General features: G+C 44.4%; 1 protein-coding gene across 3 annotated transcripts in view; it reads left to right on the forward strand.

Annotated features, from left to right (window-relative positions):
• The first annotated feature begins 304 nt into the window (after positions 1-304).
• The window catches only part of pawr (PRKC, apoptosis, WT1, regulator), a 44,345-nt gene continuing 19,319 nt past the window's right edge, over positions 305-25,330 (forward strand). The window contains exons 1-2 of one of the 3 annotated variants that reach the window (XM_049016998.1): positions 305-542; positions 840-1,490. In XM_049016998.1, coding sequence (XP_048872955.1) covers positions 960-1,490 — 531 coding nt within the window. In that variant the 5' untranslated portion in view covers positions 305-542; positions 840-959. The other 2 variants (XM_049017007.1, XM_049017017.1) reach the window with 2 other exon arrangements.

Raw genomic sequence — 25,330 nt, forward strand, 5'->3', positions numbered from 1 at the left:
GCAAATATATATATTATTCCATTATGAAACTAAAGTTAGCTAAATAAATCAAACGTGTTGGGTTAGTTTGCAAACCCTACAGACTATTTACAAGGTAATAAAAGTGTTACATACACGTAAATGCATGGGCAGAATGGCCAGCTGGCCAAAGTAAACCCTGCATCCAATACATTTATAGTGCACTCTGGAGTATTCACTTGAAACACTTAGGATCTTGGATTTAAAAGTCAGATGACATAAAGTCATCGGCATGGTTAAAAGGAATTCTAGGAGTTCCTCAGCGAGGGAAGCAATTAACAACACAGTGCGGGTCATAGGAAGGTCTACAGATCGGCGGTCCAGGAGCGATCGGGTCGGTCCTCGGTTTGCATGCGAGTTCGGAACTCTTCGTGATAGTTCGTACTTTTCCGGCACGCAGGCTAAAGCCTTGCGTGAGTGAGGGGGGCTGAGCCCCGTCCGCTGCTCACACCTACCGCGGAAAGGCGTCTCGCGTTATGGTGACGGTTCCACCTGAGACGCCGCCGCAGCGACATGAGGAACAGGTAAGTCACGTCGGCACTTTCCCCGCAAGCACCGTCGATGACACGATCTTGCGCTCCCTGCGATAATTACGCTCCCTTTTGTGACAGAACAACTTTTGTGGCTGAAGTAGCGAGAGTTTTAAAAGTTAGTCAGGTCCTGGGACGTGCTCTCATGAACCAGAATCCGGAGGGATTACAGGTACAGCCGTGACTTTACGCTTGTTTCGCTTTAATTTGAAGCACAATAGTCAGCATTTCGGGTATGTGTGTGTTTAAAACAGACTCTTAAAATTAACTTATTTCCCTGGTCTTTTCCAGACTAATTTCTGGTACTCTGGATAATACGGATTAATTGAGCAGATAAGTTTTTTTTTTAAACGGCCCGGACCGATTGAGTTAACAGCCCGCAACTCGTTAATTAAATATAGAAAAGGGACCATGGCGACGGGTGGATTCAGATCTAACGCGGCTACGGACTTTCTGGAGGAATGGAAAGCCAAACGGGAAAAGATGAGGGCTAAAATGCCTGGGGGCATATCAGCCTCGACCGGCTCCAGCATCGGTGCGCTTCATGGGGGTAGCAATAAAAACGACACGCGGAGTTTGACTCCGGCCACCGAGGCGAGCGGCGGTGGTAGCGGCGGCGCCCCTGAGCGCGGTGCAGCCACTGTCACCTGCACGCAGTCCCACCCCGTGGCACGACCGACCGCCTCCTGCGAGCCCAGGGCCGCCGACGGGCCACCGGCCACCCCGAAGAAGGCTTCACAGCTGGAGAAATTGCCGGGCACCCCGCAGGTGGACGCCGGCGACAACGACAAAGAGAGCCCCGCTCCGGGCGGCGGCTCTGGAAAGAGCAAAGAGAAGAAGAGCTCGGGTCCAAGCGCCAGGAAGGGCAAAGGGCAGATAGAGAAGCGCAAGCTGCGGGAGAAGCGCCGTTCCACCGGGGTGGTCAGCATACCGTCCAACGAGGTGAGTCCGAGCCGTCGGCGGGCCAGGAGAAGCGCCGCTGCACCGCCATGGTCGGCGTACTGGCCGGGGCACGTTTCTGCCACCAAAACCCACCTGCGCCGTCACTTTTGGAGTTTTATTGTGTTATTTCTATGAAGTTACATTTATTGAAACCTAAAACAACGCGGGGCATTTATCCATAGTTCATAACAGGTGGCCAGCCATGAAAAATTCTCTTAAAGGTACTCCCATACTTCACAGTGGTTTTCTGACACTGGTGTACTCAGAAATCATTAAAACATAATTAATATTGCTGTATTTTTACAGCAATTGTTTTGTATCAACATCTCTTTCCTTATATGCCTTATACGATATAGAAATCAACTAAATTGTAGCCAGCTCATAAGAAAATTGCAGTATTTGAAGTACATAAAAGAAGTAAGGTATGGAACATTAACTTGGATAGCTGAGAATTTGTTTACAGGACAAATTGTCTTCTCTATGATTGCATTTTGAAAAAAAGTTATTTTTTTCTGTATATTAATAGACAGATGGCTGGTTTGTTTATTTGTGAATGCTATGTTATGAATGGCATGTGAGGGTGAATGGTTTGTTTTTTTTTATTGTACTGCCATGAAATCACATTCAGGGTGTGTTAAATACAAAGTTTCGGTTGACCGGATTGGCACTGGTCCTCTGCCCATGTGCCACATGGTACTTACCCAGCCGGGGGCCTCTGGGGGATGAGGTGTGGCGGCCCAGAGGTGCCTCTGTGCAGCCTGTCACCCTGTCATTAGTGTCCCTGGCTCAGGGTGGTCTGTAATGCTGGGCTTTGAGCAGAGAAGGTGTGCTTTGGCAGAGGGCTGTCACTTAAGCTCCATGCTGCTTGTCAACACTTTTTATCATCCACTTCAGTCCTGTGCCCTAGGTGAGGAGTTTCTTGCGGCTATGAAACAGCCGTCCGGTTACATCCTGCAGGATGATGCTGGATGAGCTCTGCCAGGAGGCACAGCTTGACGTTCAGATAATTGCTTCTCCTCAGGGAGGCGATCCCTAAGTCCTCTGCAATTTTCGGTCCAACCCCAGACATTCCAGGAAAGTGTTGTGTTACCCTGCTCTCACTCCACCGGTAGAAAATGAGATGTCTGTTCCCGTTGGAGACCTTTGACCTAAGGAAGAATGTGGACGCCACAAAAGACTCTCGCTTGACCACCCCCCCGGTTTTAGGCTGATAAGCTTGTCCCGTTTGGTTCTCATTAAATGCTCTTCCTGTCCTAGAGGTGCTGAGAGAGTCCTTGTGCTCAGACTGGGCCATGGAGACAATTTATGAACTCCATTGTCTGGCAGTCTTGTTTTGTGGCATCCCGTGAGTAAAAAAAAAAAAGTTCTGGGAGAGGTCTGTTTTTAATCGGGATGTGGTGTTCTTTTGAATCTTGGTCTCTGTTTGCTTATAGACATTTCATGATTGCGTGTTTAAAGTTTCAAGTTGAAACTTTTCCTTCTATGTATTTACCTCTGTAGAAACCTTAGTGGTTAGCCTGCAATATGTTTTATCTCCGTGGCCAATATACATGCTTTTATAAGCACCTGCGGTGTGTTGGCTTTTCCATCTTTATGATAGATTTGTTTAAACTTTGTTTCAATGTTTTTATTTTTTTACATTTCCTTGTTAAGGGAAGGAGTAATGCTTTTAAGGGTAAAGTTTATATTTTTCTGAAATTTATAGATAACAATTTTTTTTTATAGGTTGAAGGGCTTTTATTTGATATTGGAAGCTGGAATTTTTTTTCCTCGTAAGTTTAGAGATATTGCTGCTGACATTTGTAGATGTGATTACTTTGATGTTATCCAAGAAAAAATGTGTTGTAACACTGGTGCCAACAAAAATCATTCTTTTTGCTGTGACTTGGACCGGAAGTGCCCTTAAAGGGGAATTTCTCCACTCCGCTGTTACTGCTGTCCGTTTTCAGACATCAGATGCGTGTAGAGGAAATGCTGCACATTTTAAACAGGGAACAGACTTCTAATCTTCTGAAAAAATTTTACTTTCTGATTTGCCAGAAGCCCATCTAATCTATTTATTTTTCTACAGAAAAGTCTACAGAAACTAAATTTTGTTGTTAAACCTCTGTTTTTTTTGGTGTCAGCACTTGCATTACCTAAAATAATACCTCCAATTTCCATTAATTTCTTAAAAGGTAGCCTAGGTGAAAATCAAAGCTGAAACTGCTCATTGTATTACTTTGGTTGCTTTGTTGTTTTGATGTAGTTTCTTGTTACAGTACAGCATGAGGAACAAGATGTATTTATGTGTAGTTTTAGTGCCACTCCCCCTTCATCTTCATCAGTTCATAAAACCTTATGCAGTTTCACACAGACTGGTAATTATCTGAGCTTGTTGGCATAAATGCCCCTTTCAGTGATCCAACTGCTGACCCCATCCTTCCTCCTCACTAGGTCTGTCTGTTACCACCAAGGTACATTCTTCCCTTGCTGAGCGTTTTGTGGTTACTATAGTCGGGCCTTTCCATGTGCATCTTTCTTTGTCTAATCTCTTGTAAGATATGGGCTGTTTCTTTTTGATAAGTTGTGATTATCCAGATGAGAGGCAGACTCCGTTGTCTAGCAGGGCTGGCATGGAGGGAGCTCTGATGTTAAACCCTAGGTCTTCTTTTTGTTGTGCCTGTAGATATAATGTCTCCTGTGTTCGATAAAACTGTCAGAATAAAAATAATAATAATAGTAAGTGTTTCTTAAATTAATGATTGGTCCCCAGAGCCTTGGGGTCCTCAAACCACAGACTTTTGATGACTCATACACTGGACGTCTTTTAGGAATTCTTTTTTCTCTCTTTAGTTCTTTTTTTTTTTTTTTAATCTTTGGCATTCATTGCATCTCTTTCTCTTGAATAATGAATTCCCACAGTTATGAGTCTTAGGTCAGCAGGCAAACAGAAGATCAGTTGCGTTGTATGAGAAGTTGGAGCCAATGGAAAACTCCACAAGGAAGTGTCAGGGGATGTTGGTCAGTCTTTGGAGGAGGACTGAAGCACCCTCAAACCAAACATGCAGCGCAGTGGAATAACTGGGAAGCAGTGGAGCATTCATATTGGAACCAGGAAGCCTCCAAGCGAGAAATGCCGGGCGCATTCACTGTTAATGGTGTTTTGTTAGCTGTTTGTCAGACACCTATAGAAGGCTTGTGCGGATTCTCATTAAACCGCTTGAGCCAATCATCGCACAGACCTTCAGATCTTTTATTAGAAGAGTCGTCATATCACTGAAGGTGTTTGGAATACTACGGGCTAAGTACATAATGCATAAATATCATATGCCGATAATACATATGACAAATACAGGGGAGGAGAATGCATTGTGTTTGTAAAAAGTTATTCTTGTCTGAGTCTTCTACAGTCGCTCAGAGTGTATGCGCTCTAAGCATAATTCCATGCGAGTTAATCCGTGCTCTTTGATTTTCCTTTGATAATTTATTGGCAGTCTTGGATTCTGTCGCATCCCCGGCAAATTTCACAACTAGCTGAGCGAGGTCTCCAAGCGGGCGAGGTGGCCCGTCAACACGAACAGGCATCTCTTAAATCGCCATGCTCAGTTCATGATGATGATAATTATAATAATACGACTACACACCCCCTGCATTAAGATTGTGCTTTCAGCCAGGAATTGCACTGAACTGTAACGGCAGTGAAATTCTGTATTTGCCCTTTAGAAGGACGTGAAATGTAAGGCTGGGGTCACGGCAGCCCGGCGGTGCGTGACGTTTCCATGCGGGCCACTGCTTATGCTGTTGATGAGTAAGACTGTCCTTTTTGCCAAACGCGTGCGCATATTCCCCACATGGTGTGACGGGGCCAGCTTTCATGTTATTACAGGTGGATGCCAGTGTAAAAATAGACCTTCATGGCCCGCCCTGTTTGCTTCCGCTGTTCACGTGCCAAATTGTGTGCCAGCCCGTCCGTTGCGTTGTGAAGTCACACAACACCTGTGAGGAGGATGTAAGAGGATGTGCTTGGGAGCCGCTGACGTGCTGAGATCGAGCAGCATGTCAATGGCGGCACATCTATGGATCCGAAACTATTCTGGCTCTCCCTTCACCTCGAACCCAGATGTTGAGGTGTGCTCTGCTTCAGACGAGGAACTGTTGCTCATTCGCCATCCCGCAGGGCAGAGCTAAGCAATCCCTAGCTTTGATCCTGCATTAAAACGGACCTTGTGTTCCATCGGTGTCTGGATTAGTTTTGTTTGTTGTTCTCCCTATGCAGTAATTGGGCTTGGATCGTATTAAAATACCTCTGTTGTGAATTCAGGAATCATATCCCACTTTTCGGCCTTTCCTTTAGCTCCCCAACCACCGGCTATTCATCGTCCAGAGATGTTGTATGTAGGCTTTGGTACATTGTTGACATAGTTTGTCTTTGTTCCTCTTTGGTCAGAGAAGCGGTTTTTGGTAGACCTCATTTACAGTATGCTTTTTGGAAGTTCTTTTTTCTTTATGTAGTCGTTTATACGAGTCTTTCTATTTTGGGTTCCATACTCAAAATAGGCTTTTTGTAATGCATTGTCAGGACTCTCAGAGGGATGCGTGTCCCAGATCCCTAATGGGAGTCGTCACTCAGTGATGTCAGGCAGCCTGTTGGCCTGCTTCCACAGTTGTGGGAATCTCCCTGCAGCACCCTGTCGAGGGTGGTGGACAGGGAGAGGTCGGGGGGGGGGGGGGTCTCATTGATAAGGGCTTAATAAACTTGGGGAATGGGGTGGGATTTCAGTCTTATTGACATTGGCGCAGACACCCAAGCACACTGTCTTTGGGGGCGGTGATGAACAAAGCGGGGGTGTATTCGGCTCCTGAGTACTGATTTGCCCAAATTCAGCCCCTTTGCAGTAGCTGTCCTGCTGCTGCGCGTTTTGTTTCCCTCGGCGGAGAGCAAGTGATCTTCATTTGGGCGGCATTCCTGCAGGATTATATTTGAGGGCCGTGTGAAGATTAGCGAGCCAGCGCAGATGGGAGCTCTCTGTCTGCTTAGGTGTTGGATCCTGCTCGTCGATGCCTCTGCTTTAGGGGAGCGTCAGAATATGGCCTTCTGTGTCCCTACAGGAGGGTGTAGATATTGCCCCTCACTGTGTAAAGTCACTGAGACTATCTCATAGACTTCGACCTCTGATTATACATCAGACAAACGCAGCTCCAGCCCGTATTGACGGACCTGCAGACTGTAAACAGAGGATTAAATCGATGCAGACGTTGCTGGCTCCTGGTTTGTTTTCATTTATGGGTGGGAGTGAGTTACAGTGACACGAAGCAGCCATGCCAGGCCTGTCATTTGGGGCAGGTCTATCCTTTTGTTCAGGGCCTGTTCTGCATTCCTATGGCACTGAACAGTTTCAGATGGGCTTTTAAGTAATCAAAGACGTCCAATCTTCATTTACAGCAAGACTTATTTGAAGTCGACAGCAAGCAATCTAAGGAAGATGTGCAATTTTGACCTTCCACGACTAGTTTTAAAAAATGTAAGTATTTGGGCTATAGCTGTGGGGAGCTGCTTCAGGCACGAAAATCAGCCCCAAGAATGCCAAGTGCATAGATGCAGATCGGGAATGTCGTTTCCTAGCATAACGAGTTTAAATAAACGAGGGCCCACTCACAATGTCACTGACTCTGTGGGTCACCTAGGTGTGCTTAATATGAGACTGTGGCCTGGGGAGGGGGGGTGTCAGTGCCCTTGAGCCCAGGGTTTTTCTGAGGCCCTCAGGCTGACACATCCCCCTCTGAACATGTGTGGTTGGTACAGCCTCGTTGCATGCCCCCTTGCATGCCGCCTTCCGCACAGGGTCGCAGTGTCACCCCACACGTGCCAAACCCGGTTCCACCTGGGTGAAAGGCCTCCCTGCCGAAATTGGATCCCGATGCTGTCCATCACCCTGGGCCACCTGTGTGGCAGAGCAGAAAAAGCGGCCTGGTGGAGGGTGGGTCCCTGGCCGGTGGGTGGCAGATAAGGGCCCGAAGCGTGGGCACTTCTAAAGACAACATTGCGGCGGAACACCTGACATAGATGAAGCCTTCATTGTTCATTATAGGCTGCTCAATAGAAGGAGACCTTTCTAATACCACTAGTTAGCTGCATCGTCGTTCTCAGGGGGCCTTCTGGACGTTTCAGCCGCCTGAAAAGTCTAATAGCTGCCCTTGAAAATGCCTGACGACAAGCGGATTGTTTGCACGAGGAATCCCAACAATGCAGTCGCACCCAGTTAATCTATATCCACATTATTGCCCTGTGAAGTGGGTGTTCGGTGTGTCTGCATTTACTTCCTTAAATGGACACGCTGGAAAAAATTCCCTCCTTTGTCATTCTTTAGTGCTGGCTTTTGTTACCTGGAGAAGGATTGGAATTTAATGAGTTATTCTATTGGAAAGGCTTCCTGTTTTATTATTATTGTTATTGATGATAATTCCCTTGGTACATTATATGAAAGTAGTTTATTTAGCTTATCGTTTAAATTTTTCCCATTCATACAGTTGTATATTTTTAGTTTACCTTCTGGTCCAAAGTCCACCTTCTCTATTTCTGCATTACCAGTTGCTATTGCGCTGCTCTCCACTTTTAAATCCAGGCCAGTTTACACAACATAGAATCTAAGATGATTTTTCACTTATGTATATTAAATGTTTCTTTATAGGGTTAAAGAAGGTCGAACTCTTAGGAGAATAAAGTAGACCCCACATGCATGGGTCTCCGCTTTGCGTGTGTGTGCAGGGCACAGATGAGCTGTGTATGATTCCCGTCCCCAACAGAGACGGAGCTTGTGTTTCTCCTACTTCACAAATGTCTGTGGTATGTAGTTGTTACTTAGAATTCCCAGAAAGACCCCCCACCCGTGTTTACATTTTGGTATCCTCCCCAGCTGCCTAAAGCACACGGCATTGTATGTGTCATCATTTCTGGGGGTGGGGCCATGGGACAGTCCCCTTGTACAGAGAGAGCGCTTCATTTGCACAAACAAGTCAGTCAAACACAAAGAGGAGGAACTAAAACAAATATGTATATACAATACAAGTCAAAGGTTTGACACGATAAGCCACCCACAAAGGAAAGTAATAGTGTCACATCACATGATCTCACCTGACCAGAGAGTGAAGAAAAAGCGGCCAATAAGTGCATAAAATATATGTATGTGGGACCTCAGGACAGCTGGAAAAGCATCACAGGAGCCCACCTCACGAAACTGGCATAGAGGAGAAAGTAGGCTCAGCCAGTCCCTGGAGCAATTGGGGTTAAGGGCCTTGCTCGAGGGCCTAATGGTGGCATAGCTCTGCCAGACATGGGATTTGAACCAGCAACCTTCTGAGTCTCAACCCACAGAGCTGGCCCACCTCCCAAATTAATTTTTAAAAATACTTTTTTGGTGAGTGCATAATTCCATACATTAATCATTTTATGCATTTATCATTATTCTAAAATGCAGAGAATGGTACAGATAAACATTTGTATGGGAAGGTGTGTCCAGACATTTCACTGGTACTGTACATGTATTGAAGGATAAATATGTACACAACCAAGCAATAGGACTGTTTTAAATGTAGAAGTAGTTGTAGCAGCAGTACTAAGCAAATCAGCTAAATAAATAGGTGTGAAAGGTGACAAAAAGATGTATTACTTTAATATATACACAATATCACCAAGATTGATTCTTAGATTATTGCCTGCTGCTTCCATCTGATTTCTGTCGCACTTTTCACCTTAGAATGTCCGTGTCTTTATAAGGGACATGTATTAGCTTGAGTCTGAGTTATTTTATACTCTTTGATTTAGAAGCAGCTTTTTGTGGTTGTGCTGTGATGTTTCCTTTGTGCCTCTCTGGCATCTTGCGCTAAGGGAGATTGAATCGAGCAGTCGGAAGGCACTTGCTGGAGAGCGTTCCCCTAGCTCTACATGGGTCGGTGTTTTTCACCTTTGACTGGAGCCCTAGCTGTGTATGGGTGGGTGTTTCAGCGGTCTCACTAGTCAGCAAGTGATTGATTCTTTCTCGTGAAATTTTTTGTGGGGTCAGTTAGCTTTGTATTAGTTTGATCTGTGTTACAAAAATATTCCTTTGAATTTGGGGACTGGTTGAGTCTTTCAGGTTCTGTTTCCCTGTTTAAACCTTTTGTCCCTCGGCCCCCTAGAAACTCCTAATTAGCATATGTCTCACAAGCTTGCTGCTTGATAAACACCACACGGTTTACGAATTGTTTATTTAGATAAACATGCCTTCCCTCTGTCTGATGTGTGTCGGTGTTCGGTTCCATAATGCTGGCCTTTGGGAAATCACACGACCTCTCCGAATTCAGGCAGACACTTCCTAGGCTTATCCTCAGCTGAACTACAGAAGTACTTACTATGTCATTCGGTGAATGGGGCTCTTGTTTAGTGCTGATTTGGAGGTATTGCTTTGTGTTTGATAATAAAGGGTTATAATAACACCTGCCTGTCCAAATTCCAGCCCCCGCGTCCCCGAAAGATCCACTTCCTGTTCGGAAGGAGCAAAGTCGTGATGAGAGCATGCAGATGTGCTAATCTTCTCTGGCCTTTTCCCGAGCTGCCCTTGTATGGGACTGTACCAATGTAAGGGGGGGGGGGGGGGGGGGTTGCATTTCTGTTGACTTCTTAACAACATTGTCAGGGCTGGGATCCCCACCCGCTGTTTGCCCCCATTGGTATGGCAGCTAGCCCCAAACTGCATGGGGTGACTCACTCTCTGATGTGACTGCTTCCACACAGAGTGGACTTGGTTATTTCACTGACCTATTCAAAGTGGTTATGCCTAGGTTTTCAGTTTCAGAATGTAGTAGATATGGCCTATTAGGGTGATAATGTGAAAACCTGCTGTGTGGTGGGGTACTGCTCTGACATTAGTAAATACACCACTAAGCAAGTAAATCACTCAAGTCTTTGTCCAAAGAAAATGTCTTGCCCCCATCCAATACATCCAAGTGAGTGAATGAAGCAAGGTGGATTAAGAGCTGTTTTTCAATAGGACAGCAACAGTTTCCCTTGCTTTCAGTATTTCTGTAGCTGGTCTATGTCTTGGGCAACTCAGTAGAGCAGCAGGTTGAGCTGTTGCCTCCAGGGATGGGTGTTTGAATCTCGCCTCCTCTGTGTGTGTGTAGAATCGTCTCCCCCATGGGTAACTCCGGTTCCCTCCCACACTCCAAAGTCATGCAGTTAGGCTAATTAGTGTCTCTGAATTGCCTGTAGCATACGATTTAGTGTGTGCGTGTGCATGTGTCATACTCGTCAGAGAACCCTTTTAAGCTTCTGAGATAAGGTGTCAACCTAATTTTTAAACAAACTTGAATTATGGGTAATCTCCATGTAGCTGGGAATACTACTATTACTTGTGTAAGTCACCTTGTATGGCTTGTCGGCGTGCTGGTTGCTATGGAGATGGCTGGGGGCTAGCACCGGCACCTCCAGCTCCCTCCCTGAGAAAGCTGATACATAATTACCCGTCGAGCAGGAAGTCCTACGTGCGTAGAGGTCATTGTCACAGATAAGCGAGATTTCTGCTGCAGGCCAAGCTGTGGCGAGAAGGCGGGGTCCCTCTCTCCGTGTCCTTTTTTTTATGAGAAGTGCTGGTCGAACCGGCTCAGTCACAAGGTTGGGACACGTGCCCGCGATCCATGACGTTCCAGCACCACCCCGTAGCGAGGCACTCGCTGGATTGCAGGAGGGGCAGTGCGGACAGTCCGGCCTGCACGGTGTCTCGGTTGGGCTGGAGACAAAGCTTTTTTTTCTTTTTAAATGATACATTTTCTTTCTTTGCTTTTTTGTTTTAGAAGGTGACCTTCTGAAAAACTGATATTCAGAATAACCAAAAATGAGACAAAATTGATGCTATTAAATGACTGTGACCACCACATATCATGTAAATGTAGAATGATAATTAAGCAATGTAATTATAACTATTAAAAACCTTCCTGTAAATGCAGCGAGGTTTTTTAGATCACTGTGGGTAATTCCACTAACGAGAAGAAGGTTGTATCATTTTTTTTAAAGCACGATTTGTGCCAAAAATAGGACTGCAAATTAGAAAATCATTTGTTGCCATCGGCATTGCTCGTTATTTTATTTCTGAAACCAAATTAATTTGCTAACGAGTTTAGGTACTGTGCTGTTTTGTTTTTATTTTGAGCGGGTAAACCCCTATATTGGAAATAATTAAGTGGAAATATTGTGCGAGGAAGAGGTTGTTCTGGGGTTCATGATTAATTACTGATTGGCTGAGTATTAACCACACTTCAGCGCTTACAGTGTAACTTACTCAAGGGAATAATATGTTGTCAGACAAGGTCTTATTTTTTTATTTCCATGCCTGGGAAAAAAAAAATTACTGCCAAAAATGAAGCATTGACTTTGAATTCCTAAGAGATTGTTAGTGCATTAAGCTTTCAATAAGTCATAGTTTTCTGATCTTTGTTAAAAATGACCTTATTTGATCTCGGAAGAACATAATTTAAAACAATTTTTAGAATTACTGAACTAAACTGGATTATTATAATTACATTGCCAGTTAACAAAATAACAGTGGAAGCAATTACCTTATCTGGCTTTTTGATCTCTAATTTATTGCCAGGATACTGCAGGTGCATAGTAGCTTGATAAATATTTTTCTTTTTAATATTGAAAGAATTTACCTGTTTTTTTGTCTACTTGTTTGGGAAAAGCGGTGCTTTGAAGAACACATTTGATGCAAAGCGATCACGAAGCCGATAATGGCGTTGTTTTTCCACACTGCTGTAACTGAATGCCGTGCATCTCCGTGGGGGTGTGATGTGTCTGTTGTTGTCGACTGGCTGTCCCGCGTGAATTAGGAGCGTTTGACGCGGTTTGGACGGACATGCGGATTATTTAACAGGACCGTCTGTCTGGCTGATGGGGATGCACTTCACAGTAAGAAACACTTGGAGATTACGATTCAGACTTTGAGGAGGTGCAACATGGTCTGTCACAGCAGAACCTCAGTGTGGAGACAGGATTCTGGGTAATACACCGCTACATTGGAGGGTCGAATGGGTGGGCTTTTTGGTTACTATCCTCTCTACTGGGCGCTGGCTGACCTCACCTCTTTCCTTATAAACCACCCCTGTGTACAGAGGAGGACCTAAGCATCCCTCAAGCATGCTGAACTAAGGGCTGATGGTGGCAGTGACACAGCATGGTCTGTTAGTGTCTGAACCCCCCCCAGTAGAGGTGGACCCTCCCCAGTTAGCATTTAGTGCAGCTGATCTCCCCTCCTCATTTCCGGATGCCTTCCTTGCATGATGCTCATGGGCGTCTAATGCAGTGGCCAAACCAGTACGCTTCATTTTTCTCAGAGTATCCTGGACGGACTTTTCCTCTACTCCCTCTGCTACGAGGAGGATGCCTTCTGCCTTCTTGCGACGTCGCATCTCATTCCCCAGCCCCGAGATTTGAGGATACAGGTGGCTTGAGTTGGTGTCGCTTTGACATCCTGTGTTCCCATCCTGTCTGGCATGATGAAACACACGAGGAGAGATCTGATGGGGCAGACTCTAATGGGGGCGTGGGACAGCTGCATTTATTTAAACGTGAATGACCAATAGGATGTGTTGTGGCTCAGAGTGAATGTTTAATGTCACCTTTTTAAAATAGGCTCAAGGCATCCCCCTGACTTTATCTCGGGTCAGGAGGTGAGCAGCCCTCTGTCTGCCACGGTAACCCCTAATAGTGTGTATGACACCAAAAGGAGGTGCTCTTTGCTACACCTGTCTATACCACCCCCCCCTCCCCCAAAGTTCTGTTTAAATGCCTCATTTCAGATTTACTGTGTGCCAAGATCAGTCTGTCCTAAGCAAATGTTTTTTCCCCTTTCTTTTCTGCCTCCATCTGTGTCTGCAAAGAAAAAGTATTGTCTAGAAGGAAATGGCTTTCTGGTGAGACGGGTTTGGTAGTTAATTGGCTTATTTTGTGCTTCAGCAAAGACAAATTGTTTCCCAGAATCTTGGATGGTTTGGGGGGACGTGAAACTTCATTGCAACAATTAGTTTGACGCCTTCATTTTATAGGTGCCAAAGAAAAAAGGGTTATCGTGGTGAATCGTGTGTTTCTGCCCACGTGCCTCTGCTGGGGAAAGTATTTCGACACCCCCCAAAACCCTAGCCTGTGCCTTGGGTTGGGGCATGACAGGGCTCAGAGATGTCATTCATTCCCGTCATTTCCTGTCATCCTCGCCAGCACCATTCCTTAGGCCTTATGTTCCTTCTTTAATCATTTTTTTTTTAAATATTGAATAGCTGTTAGAGGAAATTCTATAATAAATTAAAAAAGATCTTCCCTGAAGGATAATTTATTGCACTTTTGTCTCTCTTCTCTCCCATTTTGCTTAATTTTTTCCACCCCATCTGCTGCTTTGATGATAGGACTTTTAAAGCCTGAATCATTTCACTTACAAGTCTAATTAATCTGTGTTTTCAGGATTCGTTTTTCTGCCCCTGCTTCTGGAATGTCTTTGTCCCTGTCTGTACTAATTGTCAGACCTCCCAGTAATTGAATTTTAGAGGTGGTGTTATGCACACGTACAGTGCTTATGCCCCTGGGTTGAATCTGTGGCTCTTTGGTGACCATTGCATGTGGTTCGAAGTGAACAGCTTCTCATCTTTCTCTAGTCTGGTCACAGTAAACTGGGACTTTGCCATTCTCTTTAGGGGCCCTTGGTAATTGGAGGGGGCAGCTGATTCAAGTCTTAAGTGCTACCCTTCGCGATGATGGCCTACGCACGATGGCATTAGCTGACTGGTGAAAGCTGCATTTTGTGACAGATGAGAATTGAATCTCTCTGCTGTACCTGAATTAACTGTCCCCCTTGTTTGTTTCTTCTGAGGTCTGATGGCCTGTTCAGCTCCCAAAAAGCTTAAGGGAGCGAATCTATAGGAAGAGTATAAACTGCTCGCTGTCCACACTCTGGCCGAATAAAGCAATATGTCAGACTTCCCCAGCTTCAGGGATGGGATGTCTCTGCTGCTGACACCCCCCCAACCTTTAAATTTGAGCCACTCTGGAAGTATTTCAGCATTGAGAATCTTTTTAAGACTATTTTAAAAACCAATGTTATTTATTCAATGCTTTGCGGTCACATTTTACTGATTTTACAAATATGTAACTCTGATTTCTTGTTTAGACTGCCTGGCTTCCACAAGCTCTGTTGTTCACTTTGCTTTTCACCAACTGAAATGACTCGACTGCCTGGCACCCCCATGTTAAGAGTCTGTCAAGAAAATGTGCTTACGTTTGCGTTACTCCTTTTGCACTAATTGTTTACTTCAATTTCTCAGAATGTTCTCCAGCGAAGGCTAAAGACGGAATGTGATAGATTTGTGTTTGTACTGCCTGGCTGCAAGCTCACTGTCTGTAGCTGGATGGAATGTTCCGGAAAGGACATATAAAGGTTTTTATATGTCTGAGTATCTAGCTGATGTGAGACATGCATATTTGGGAAACATCCCTTATAAGCCACATTAATCTTATTAAAACACACAGTGGCACAGAACAAATCATGTAACAGGTAGCGTAACCGGAGATGGCTGGGTGGTGCTGATTACTCTACTCTACAGTCTGTTCATCTTGTTCATCCATGTATCCATTATCCATGTTCTAGCTGTCGGGTTCTGGGGGGGAGCAGGAGCTGTTCTTGCCGCAAATGAACCCGTGAGAAGCAGCAGCCCCAGTCATTATGATTGTGAAGCTGCATTTCGTTTGACCAGCACTACCCTGCAAGGTGTTGAGGGGAGCTGTCAGTGATGCTTTTGTCTATTGACGGAGCTGTGTGTCACATTGAGAAAAGCCCAAAGCTGATTTGGCAGTCGGTGGACCGCTGATCATGCCCGCGCTGTGACCTTTGTAGGAACTGTAGGACTTTGTAGGAGGACCTGTGTGCGATATGGGCTTTTCCACTTCTTCGGGAGGGTTAAGAACAGGAACACACTGGCGGGTGGAACTTCCTGTATAGCAGACAGGAAAGCAAAGGAGGTCCTTACAAACCATCTGAAAGTGAACTTGGAGCCGGTGTTCTTTACTTGAGAAGGAGAGTGGCTCGTTCAGGATTGGCAGCAGCGTGTCTGCCTGGCCTGCACTGAGGCTTGTTAGGGGTGCAGTTAGTCGTGCTCCAGCCAGTGCTCACAGGAAGGACCTCACGGACTGAGGAATCATCCGTGAACAGGAGTAGCAGCAGTGTGCAGAGTTGCTTATTACCCAAAGTTTTGTTTGACCAAGAATTGGTCTGCAATATGTTCAGTTGAGCTTGCAGCAGATTCTGGTTCGCTGTGATAGATTGGCTATTTGACAGATCGTTGCTTCCACTTCCCAGAGGAAAGCCTGTAAACACTGGCTTTCAGAATAAACTTTGAGAATGGAATGTAAGGCCTCCACACTAACTCCTTCCTATTGAACTTGCCTGTTTGAATGATAAAAAGCCAATTCCACTCATATCAAGGGTTTGGCTTGCTTCAAGCGAAATTAACTTTGGTACTGGACTTTGCTTGACCAAATGAGATTATTTTTGGAGTGCCAAGATTTGCACTATTAGGCTGGGATTGGAATTTCATGAATAAAATCTGGCAGAAGGAAGTTTGGTTAAATTGTTGGAGTCTGAGCATAGTCCCCAGTGCATGTTGGGTAATTATACATCCTGAATTTCAAATTTACATTATATTTTAACATGGACTCACAAAGTGGAAAGTCGGAGGTGAGTTGACGAGGAGTTTGGAGTGTAACTATGTCACATGTTTCTGTATCAGAAATTTGCTTTATCAGTGCTTTGTTTTGTCCCTTCAGAGGTACCGAGAGAGATCCTAAGCGTGAGACCAGTACGAAGCGCTGTAGGACAGTGGAACGCAAACTTCTTAGTTCACACTGCTCTTTTTCTTAGCTCTGAAGACCTGTTTTGGTATTCTTGGTGCCCTCTTAATACGTCACTAGGTGTTCGCTTTGGTGTCCTCCTCATCAACTAAGGAAGCCCCATGTACAGTGGCCCTTTGCCGCTGGGTTGCCTGGTCAAAGCCAGCCCCGGATACCAGAGCCTCAGGTAGGGCTACCACTAACAACAATTTTTCTATGGATTAATCTAACAACTATTTTACCGATTGGTCGATTAATGTAAATAAATAATTTCCCTGCAAAGAATCAAACTGACCGTTTAATTAACTTTTCTTTTGACAGCAACATACTGTATTTCACCGCAGGGTTTATAATTGACGCCGGCTTTTCGGCGATATACTGCAATAATTATTTTCGCCGACAATTTGATATTAGTAGTATGACCGAAATATTAATTGTGATGCCCAAAAGTTAGTAATCTATGTAAATTCGGCGTATCATTATACGTTTAATCAAATATGTTTAATAAATTCGTTTAGCGAAGCACGGCACGTGCGACTGTTTTGGTATATCGTGGAAGCGAAAGTAGCATACTGATAGTGTGGTTAAACAAGGTAAAATACGTTGACGAGTGAGGGCAGTTTATGCAGTTCGATACTTTTTTTGTTAAATATACTGATCATTTTTATTTCATTTCACAAATTATTGAATTTATTTAGTGTCCGTTTTCGTTTCAGTTTTAGTTTATGATAACAGCAACAGTCCCAAAGGTTGCCAACTCTCATGCATCTGGCGTGACACTCATGCTTTCAGAATCTCACGCTCACGCAAGAAATCTTAATTTTCTCAAACACGTATTCAATGGAAATTTTAAGACAGCAGGCAAACAAGATTATGGATTTAATAATGGATGTATTCACCAGGTACAAAGACAAAAACGCTCTCCGTACGAATGGTAATTTAATAAACACGAACAGACTCTGGCGGTCCATCGTCCAGAACAGTGCCTGTGAGTTTTCGCTTCAGGCCCTCGTGCGCAGCGCTAGTGCCGCTATAGTATGGCATCGAACTTTGCACAGTGTGAAACCACCTTTTTGTTTAAGGAAGTAGCTCAAATTATTATTAATTACCGAGTGATATTAAAAGATCGATTTGTTATAATGAAGCCTTTTAGAAATCATGAAGGTAATTTTTTAAAATGATGCGTTGATTTAAAACTGGGGTGTCACACTCCAGTCCTGGGGGGCCGGAGCCCTGTGTAGCCTACTACTTTCCCTGTTCCACCACAAATAATTCAGCTCAGGAGCTGTGTGGTAATTAGCACAAGGAGGTGCAAGGAGATGAATCGGGTGTATTAAATAAGGGGTAACCCCAAAATGTACAGGTCTCCGGCTTTCCAGGACTGGAGTTTGACACCCCTCATTTAAAGTATTGATGTCGTCGCATTTTCAGCGTCGACGTCATGGACTATGTCGACTAATCGCGACAGACCTTGTCTCAGCTCCATGTTGGATGCCCGGTCTTGAGGCTAATGTTTTAACACCGGTTGGGATGTGATCTCACCCCCCCCCCAGTACCTACACACCAGGAGAGCTCCCATGTAAGCATGTACATCAATATGATGTGTTGGACCTATAACAGTACAAACTTCTTATTCTGGAATTTGTGAGCGATTATTTTCTTGGAACTGCTTGGGAGTGATAATGATTCCAAATGTTTCTGTTTTTTATGGCCGAATAAAGAAACAAGCACAAAATAAAGACTGATATATTTCTGGGACTTTGATATTTTTTTTTAACCATGTGGCAATTTGATCTGTGTGGGTTTATCCCCCCCCGTCATAAACAAACAAATAAAAAATATTGGCATTATGTCCTGAACTCAACCTTGGAATCGGTTGTGTTGTTCATATAACCTACTCAATGTTTGACACATGAACCATGAAATTAACCGCAAGTCTGGGGAAATGTCGGCGATGGCTGCTTCTACATGTTTTGCATTTTATTGTATTTATTTAAAGCTCGTAGTATTTATCCCTTGGCTGACCGATGACTATTTTGCTCTGAAGTCTGGAGTGTCTATGGGTGGGGTGTGTGTGTGTGTGTGTGTGTGCGCGCACATGCGCGCATTCATTCATGTTTGTCGTCATGTTCTTATTCCCAGTTTTAAAAGTGCTGCATGTTTAAGTTTAGACAGTGACTCTCGCTTTCACTCTGCTGTTTTTTCCGCACATCACCTCGCTTCTCTCCTCTCCCTGGGGAAATGGCGCCATAAATCTGCAGATATGAGCCTCCTTAGTGCTGAGACATTTACAAGCCCGTGGCGGTCAGCAGATGTCATTAATTACGTGCGATTTCGCCGCGTTTCCTTGTGCCGTACCCGGACCCTGCCCCCCCCCCCCCACTTCTGTGAGATTCAGGGCATGGAGCAGATTCACTCCTGGACACAGCATGTGACGTTGGATAGAGATGTTTTTGTAATTTTTTGGTGAACCTTGAAGATGTGTAAAAAGCACCATAAAATCCACATTCAATAAAAAGAGTGTGTAAACGTGCTCGTTTCACCTCGCAGCTCAGTTTGCCTGTTTTAGTGATTTTACAAATGTAGTGAGAGATCGTGAAGGGGCAGTTCTGGGGTAGGGGGCAGGGGGACCCAGTGCCCCTGTGATAACATGCGCGCCCCCCCCCCCCCAAAATACGTATGCTACATGTGTCCGAAATAAATAAATTTATTACTGTTCCTCCAATTATTATTTAGATTTATAAATGTGAGCTAAAATTTTGTGGACTGGGAACAGGCGAAACACAAACATAAGCACGTTTTCTTGATGGACTCAACGCGGGTGCGCTTTAGTTCATGCAAAGCGAAGTTAAGGACAAAAAAAAATAGTTTGTGGAAGCAAGACAATCTAAACAAGAAATCAGTGAGTTACATACTCACTTTCACCACTGTCCCTCATGTTACATGTCAGCCCTGTGTCGGCCAAGTGAAGAACGAGGTGGCACCTTACGTCTGCACAGTGGTGTGTTAGATGCCTCTAAAATCTACCACTTTTTTGAAAGAGGACATTAAGGGACTGATTTAGTGCCATCTACAGAGTCAATGGCCAAAGTAGGGACATTACTCAGCCGTTCACCCCAGAATAGCTCCCCATTTGGTCTTACAAAAAGTGACATTTAACGCGCCATGTGCCAAATATAACCAGGCGAACAGGATAATCCGGCCGCCGCCCTGATAACAGGACTTTCCGTCTGCTGTCATTACTCTTCTGCTCACGTGAACCGATGCCAAGAGCCATAAGCCTGAACTTCAGGTCCTTTTCTTTCCGTGTAACTAAGGTGGGAGGTGTGGCCAGGTGCCGATTAGCAGCCGTAGCCGTTTAAAAATGGGAATCTTTTCATCATTAGCTTGAAGGTTGATTGGCTAATTTATGCCGAGAATCAGCTGATTGGTTAATTTATGCAGCACAGGGTTGCTGTTTGTATGGAGTGCATGGTCTCATTTTGAATTGACAAGTGGCCCTCTGGCTATATTGTGAGTGTATATATCCATGTAAAATTATTTCCTCCCATAATTGTGGAATACAAAAGAGTGACATGCCATACTGGCTTAATGACAGAAGTGATTTGTTTCTTTTCTGTACCTGTATGGTTATGATATGACATGTAATACTCAAACTCTTATGATGACATGATTCTTTACCTTGATGCATAGTGCAGTGAGGTAAACACACCTGCTAAGTCAGTCATGTGGCAGAATGTGGGCGGGGCCTGACGTCATATTAGCCTATACATGTCAAGAGGACAGCTCAAACAGGTATTGGCTGGTTCAGGCCTGAAGCAGCTCGCAGCTCTATGCTGAAGGTCAGATCTGAATTTATCTCTACGTCTCTGTGCTTCCTCGGTCAGCTTTGTGAAGTTGGAATAGCCCCCACCTCGGGTTTTCAGGAGGACTGTGCACCCAGGGAGCTGGGAAGCAGCGGTGAAAACTGCACGGCCAGCACAAAGGGGCCTGGGCAAAGTACCGCTTGGACCCAGCCACCAAATTTCGGCGTTGTGGGGCTCTCAGTCAAAGATGGGGAACAATGGCTGGCTTTCTATGCGCCTGGCATCAGACTGCTTGCATGCCTGTATTTTTCTGCCAAGGTGTCTCTTCTCATTGTTGACCTGTGTCATATAAATCATGGCCTGGTGCAGTAACTCACTCTGCAATTCCCTCACTTTTTAAGTCATTTGTGTGGGTGGCAAGGTCACAGGTGTTCAAAACTTTTAGTGCGTTGGACGGTTCGCATTTATTATGGGATGTCTGGCAGTGCAATTTTCACGCCTTGGAAACTGTCCTTCCAAGGATTTTTGGCTGAGTGTAACAATGGAGGGTCCTTGAGGTCTTTGAGAAAGGAAGCATTCTGAAAGCTCCTGTTCAAGCACTGGTTAGTCACTGGACATGAATCGAGCTCCCACGGATGCCGGAGATTCCAGGGATGTGGAGATGGCTGCTGAGAGCAGCATTCCGGAGCTTGGAGTCGGAGGTCACACCTTGGAGTGCTGATAGGGATGGGAGGAGAGTCTGTGGAGAAGCAGCTGTGAAACGTAAAAGATAAATGTTTGCTGCTCTTCGGTCGTTGGACAGCTTGGGGCTTCATGGGGACCGCTGGCTTCTTAAAAAGGATCAGAGCCTTTGAAGACCGTGGTGCATATATGTGTGTGGGATCTGGTTGGGGGAGAATAGTGTTATCCCTGCTGTTGTGGATTACCCTTTTAGATTTATTGTTGTGCTCCTCCCAGGTCTCCAAAAACTATCCACACACAGTTGGCTGAATACTGCAAACTAACAGACTTGAGATGGAATCATGGGAGGGAGTCTGGTGGACTCCTGCAGCTCAGTGTAGGAACTGAAAACAGATCTTCACACTCCGACAGACCTTTTGGACTGTTTTAGGATGCAGAATGGTGCAACTGAGCTTCGCTCAGGGAGTAGTGAAGCAGGCTTTCTGGGCAGAGGGTCGTCTTCCGAAAAGCACCGACTGGAAGCCACGTGTTGGGCTTTTTGAGGAGTGGATCTGCATGGATGGTGTATTACATTCGTGGGATTAGCATGGGCAGACTCTCATTCTCCATCAAACGCAACTGGCTGCCCACTTTCCAGCAGCAGTCATTGCTCTTATTGTTGGAAGCTGTTGGAGTGTCAGTGGTAAAAGGTGTTGGTGTCTGAAGTGCCTGGTTTGCCCAGTCCATCACTGAATTTCCCTCCTATGTGTTTTATGTTTAGTAATGATCGGTGGTGTAACAGTTCTGAAACCGAGACTGAAACTGAGATACAGACATTCACAATCTCATGATATCAACCCCCCCCCCCCCCCCACAACCTCCCACCCTCGCTGCTGAGTCAGCTAATGTTACTAAATTCATTTTTCATTTCACAATTAAATCTATAATGCCGTAAATTCTTATTCTTTTTAAAGCTAGGTCAAACTGTATATGTGACCCGTGCTGGCAAAATGAGTTGGAATGCGCACAGGCTAATTATGAGCTAGAGTCAAAAATGTCAAAGTTAATTTTCGTTGAAATTGAGGTTTTCCCCAAAAATGAGTCCATTAAGTGATCATCTATCGATCCTAATAATCAAAATAGCAAATAAATACCTTGAACCATTATAATTTGAATGTTTTGTACGGGCTTTGTCTTCAGAAATTAGTCCTTTATCTTAAATTTTCTTAGAAAATCCGTGTTTTTCTCCACTCACTCGCAACATGACTGGGAATCCCCCCACCGATTGTTTGGTATCACCGTGAAGCGAGGCTCGCATACTTTCTAAAATTTTGCATAGAATTTCCAATGACATCACTCTGAACCAATAGAACTCGATTTTATAAATCTTCTAACGGATGTAACTCGGTCATTTTTTGTCCGATTCCAACAAACCGTACATCATTTTGAAGGTTTAAAAAAGGAGAATCTAAAAATCACTCATTTTGCCAGCACAGGTCACATATTTTGTAGTTATTATACATTAAGCCAACTGTGTGTCACTTGGTTATTTTGGTCCAGTCGTAATCGAGTGATCACACCAGTGGTAAAAGCTAGGCTAATTCCATTAGCTCAAGATGGATAATGCGGAGCACCTGGGTACATTCAAGTCAGCGGTGAGGGAACATTGTGGTTAACCAGTAGAGTATAGTAATTTATTTTTGTTTACGTAGTTATTTAATGTGACGTTAAGGGGATCTAACAAGTTCTTTAGTATTCTTCTGTTTGCTGGTGATTAATAAATCCCAGAATTCTTATTACTCCCCCCCCCCAAACAAAATACACGCAAAAAAATGACACATGAACCAAACCATGGCTCACATATTGAGGTCTGAACTGAACTGTGGATTTGCAGAATCATTACACCCATAATTTTTTTTATGATCCTCCCCATTGTCTCTGTTCCTCATTAATATCATATTAATATACTGTTAAAGTTTTTATGGCTTAATAAAAGATCTTGGCATGTTGTGCTATCCTGAGCAGTGGTAGCTGTTTTTCTAGAGGTGAATTAAATGGTCAGGCAGCATCCTTTGGTCTTCGTGTTCTGCGTGTGTCTGAGGGCTGAAATCCTCTGAGGAATGTTGGGGCTGTCTGCCAGAGCATTCAGAGTGCATTAGATCAAACTTAGATGACAATGCTGATGCCAAAATTAGTAACTTTAATTATTGACTCTGTTTCTGTTGGTGACTCCATGTGCATTTTTAGCCACATGCATGTTACTTTGCTTGCATTTTCACCCATGTGCGTGTTACTCCATATGCATCCTTTGTCTAAAAACAACAGAAACAGAGGAATTCTATGGAGGGTGATTTGAGGATTCACTGTCTGCACAGACCTCCTTGGGGAAGGTTCAGTGTGCATGTGAGCTGTCTGTGTTCTTGAGGGGGGGGGGGTCGCATGACATTTTTCTTTCAAATAGAAGTGGTTGGGGCCCTTGTAAGAATGTAAGCCTCTTGGAGCCAAACTCTTTTGGCTTTGGGCTAATTCTCACTATCAGACCTCTAAATCACAAGCTTTGCAGTGGAACACGGCAGCCAAGAAAGCGAACAAGCAAGCAAACCAGTAGGACATTCTGTTCCCACCCTGTCCTCAAATTGGGATTTTTATGTCTTGTGCATTTGTCAAATGTCTAGCAATTACCATGTTATGAGAATTTTCTGTGATTGTTGTGTACATGCTGGTTACTTCAGATGGCTGTGAAAATGTCCTCCTGTTAACAATTTCATTAATGGCAGCAAATGCAAGCTGGGAGTGACAACCAATGAATGAGACCCCAGCTGAAGTGTTGGTAGCGTCATGGCACAGGGTGGAGAGATGACAACTGTCCCCAGTAGGCACTGAAAGCCACCTGCTACAGAGTCCAGCCTAGCACCCCTGTGGAAGTGAGCAGCCGGGGAATTATGGGTAAATGGATTCATTCATGCTGGTCCTATGGACATTGAAGACCCACAATAACTATGGATGTTTAGCAAAGAATGCAGGTTTTTGTATGACTCTTTAGTCCAGCACCAGCGATCCATATGTAACAAGACTGATTAAAGATCTGCGGTTTCACCGTGCTGCTTTTAGCGTCATGTAACTCCTGGTTGGGCTTTTTCTTATGGCAGCTTTTTAGAGTAATGTAAGTAAATGCAGAAATCTGACCCATATTGCAAGTCCCAAAGGTTAACAAGAAATGCACAGGAAATGTTGGTGAGGCCTGTAAGCTGAGAACATAATGACCCGAGCTCTGCTTCTGGTATGCAGCCTCCTCTCCAGCAAATGTGATGGAACCTCGATTAAGATCACCATAGCTGAATTCGCTGTTTCATGTTACGCAAGTAATAATGTTGAAAATAGTAGCTTTAAAACAGTCCCTTAACAATGGAGCTGATCATCTGCATCTCTTCTGAAGACCTCTAAGTTTGAAGTTAAACTAAGAACTCGCTTGCTCCTCTACATACGGTCTGGACTCTCGGGTAAATTTCCGCTGTTAAACAATGGCCAGTGGAATGATTATTTTCTGAGCTGTGGTCTACGAGGGCATTTGGTCACCCAGTGAAAACAAAGCTCATTTTATGAATGTCGTTTGTTATGCAAACCTGCACTTAGTGCATTTCTCGTTCTGGTGAATTGTGGTGGCCCCTTTGCACTACAGTGTTCATCTGCCGTCTGCCAGGGACGAATCGCAGTGACCGAGATGCAGAGCAACTGGATGCCAGTCTTTAGCCTTGGCACATTCACCAGCTGTAGTATGTGTTGATATATACGACCCCTAGTAAAGCTGGAGAGCATATCTAGGCTGGGTTGAAGGATCCAATGAAGCCTCACTTAAATTTATTGTGGATCTGATGAATGACCAGACAAGCCTTTCAAGCTGTATGCTGTTAATGTAAACACTATCCCATAATCCAGTGTACTCCTGATGGAGGGATGTGATTTGCCTTGTAATAATGTCAGGCAGTTATTTTGTGTAGACAAAACACATGCTGTAGTCTTGCTACAGCCCGAATGGATGCTTGGGTATCATCAGTTACTGGTGGTGGCTGTTTTTTATCTCTGCTTTAAGGAGCTTAAACCAAGGATGAGCCTCTGTACTCTTGTTAGCTAATAATAACTCTGAATACAGTTCTAAATAAAGTAATTGTTTTCATAAATTAGTCATTTTATTAGCTTGATGATGGGTTATGCAACAATGCTTCTATTATTTTATGCCTATATGGTTGTCAGGGAGGCTTTGTTATTTCCTGTTGCCATATTGCGGTATGTTTTATTTATTATTTTTTGATACATCCTGTTTTCTACCAGCTGGGTTGAATTACCTGTAGTGTTTCTGAATTAGCGTTTTCCTCTGATGATGAATCTCGGGTTTCACCATGTTCAGGCGGCGTAAACACATGGTGAATTGCGGTGGGTGACGCTGACGCAGCCACACTAGTGTAAGCAGGAAGGAGCTGAGATCTCGA

This window comes from Brienomyrus brachyistius, chromosome 1 (genome assembly GCF_023856365.1).
Source record: "Brienomyrus brachyistius isolate T26 chromosome 1, BBRACH_0.4, whole genome shotgun sequence".
Taxonomy (NCBI): Eukaryota; Metazoa; Chordata; class Actinopteri; order Osteoglossiformes; family Mormyridae; genus Brienomyrus; species Brienomyrus brachyistius.